The sequence below is a fragment of the Echinops telfairi genome, unplaced genomic scaffold, assembly GCF_000313985.2.
Source record: "Echinops telfairi isolate 266 unplaced genomic scaffold, ASM31398v2 ScPeMD7_443;HRSCAF=831, whole genome shotgun sequence".
NCBI classification, from domain to species: domain Eukaryota; kingdom Metazoa; phylum Chordata; class Mammalia; order Afrosoricida; family Tenrecidae; genus Echinops; species Echinops telfairi.
Window position 1 is genome coordinate 7515160 of NW_022104341.1, and position 1967 is coordinate 7517126.

At 44.8% G+C, this 1967-nt stretch overlaps 1 protein-coding gene across 1 annotated transcript in view; it reads left to right on the plus strand.

Moving 5' to 3' along the window:
• Positions 1–1967, plus strand: part of AKNAD1 (AKNA domain containing 1) — a 43008-nt gene that overhangs the window by 4542 nt on the left and 36499 nt on the right. Inside the window, exon 4 of the mRNA XM_045292017.1 lies at positions 70–129. Within this exon, the coding sequence (XP_045147952.1) occupies positions 70–129 (60 nt within the window). The remainder of the gene's footprint in view (positions 1–69; positions 130–1967) is intronic.

A 1967-nucleotide genomic window follows, 5' to 3' on the forward strand; every position in this document is an offset into this window, starting at 1 on the left:
TGAACGATCAATGTAGACAAGTTCAAGCGCCCAGTGAGGACTGACTCTTTTCCTTTCTTTTCACTGTAGGTTCATGATTTCTCTAAAAGAATCACACAGGATTCTTCTTATTCGTCAAACAGGAGACCGGTAATAAATTTTACCCTCTTAACTTTTTTGCTGTTACTAGGAAATTTGATAGGGATCAATACAAATAACGTTACCTCACTCGTTGCCAATGAGTGGCTTCCCGGCTCATAACAACCCTATAGGACAGAGCAGAACTGGCCCATCGGGTTTCTGAGGCTGTACCTGTCTACGGGAGCAGGCCACCTCTTTCCCCTGTGGAGCAGCCAGTGGTTTTGAACTGCTGACTTTGCGGTTAGCAGCCCAAGGCATACATAACCCAGTACACCAATAAGAGTCTTCTAACGACTACAGCACCATATTTTCTCTACAGGAATAGGGGTAGGAATGTAGTAGCAAGAAATGCCTCTCTAAAGTATAACTGTCTTTGTGTTACAGGGCCTAAAAGAGTTTAGGATTCTGTTTCTATATTTAGTTGGCCCTCTTATCTCCTCGAGGGAACGATCTCTCTGGCCGTTACTCCCCACTGTCAGCTAGTATACATCTAAGAACACGGTAGATTCAAGGAAAGAAAATATAAGCCAATATAAAAGGCAACCTGGTGGACATGAGGTCATAAAAATTACCAGTATTCAGCAATAAAATGGGTGAAACTCTGAAAACGTCTAAATATATCTTGAAGCTAGGCTTTTAAGAAACCAAGTTTTAAATTGTGAATCAGATGAGGATTTTACATTGTGGATCATCAGTTTTGCATCCGACAATGTAAACGACATATCAACTCCCTGAAGCTATGCTTTTAAGATGAGATCTTTTCACCTTGACATTCTTGCTGGCTTCTGCAGTCAGTTAGCAGAATCACTGATCTGTGTGGTCACCCTACCAGCCTGACTCATCAAAGCCAGGCCTATAGGAAGCTGGGCTGGACCAGAGCAATGAGGCAGAAAGCTGAGATGATGAGAACCAGAAATGTGCTGAAGATGTAGTTTGAGCCATCGCGTCAGCAACAAGGCAAGCAGTCAGAAGTCCTGATCTGAATGTAAGCAAGATTTAAAACAGGCTGGGCTTCAGAAACCAGGCAATTTAGAGAGAAATCAAGGGGACCTACGTGCTCAAAGACACAGTTTCTTATTCATCCACCCGTCATATGAACTAAAGAACTCCTTTGACCACTCAGCAGGTGCCAGGCACTTCCTCAGTCCCAGCACATTTACAGTCTCACTGGTGCTGTGCTCCATCGGGTTTTCAAGGTGCACTGTCCCGGGACTTGGAATCACATGACAGGGAATCACCTTGTGGGCATGTAATAACAATCCTCTATCCCAGGCCTCCTGCCAGGCACTAGGGATTTATATATATAAAGACCCTTTCTCACGTTTCTTGGAGACTCTTAGACAGAAAGGATTGGGAAGGAGACAAGTAGAGGCAGAGTAGAGGATAAAGGGGTGTTGTAGGAAATGGAAACAGCAGGTACAGTAGCAGAAGAGCATGAAAGTGCCGCTGGTGTGAGGAACCCCATCACACTGTAACTCAGCCGATGGGGCTCAGGGTGCATGTGGCACAGTCCAAGGGAGCAGACAGCGAGCTAGACAAAGATCCCGTCATGAAAGGCCTTTGAGGCAGGCTAAACGGAATAAACAAAAAGAAACTCGTTATTGCTGAGTCGATGCCGACTCATGGCAACTCCACTGGACAAGGCAGAGCCACCCTTGTGAGTTTCCAAGACTGTAATTCTTTATGGGAATAGAAAGCCTCATCTTTCTTCCTTGGAACGGCTGGTGGTTTTGAACTGCTGGCATTGCAGTTAGCAGCACAACAAGTAACCACTATGCCACCAGGACTCCTCTAAGTCATGCTAAGGAGTTTGGATTTTGAGTGATAGGGGTATTGAAGAAATTTTT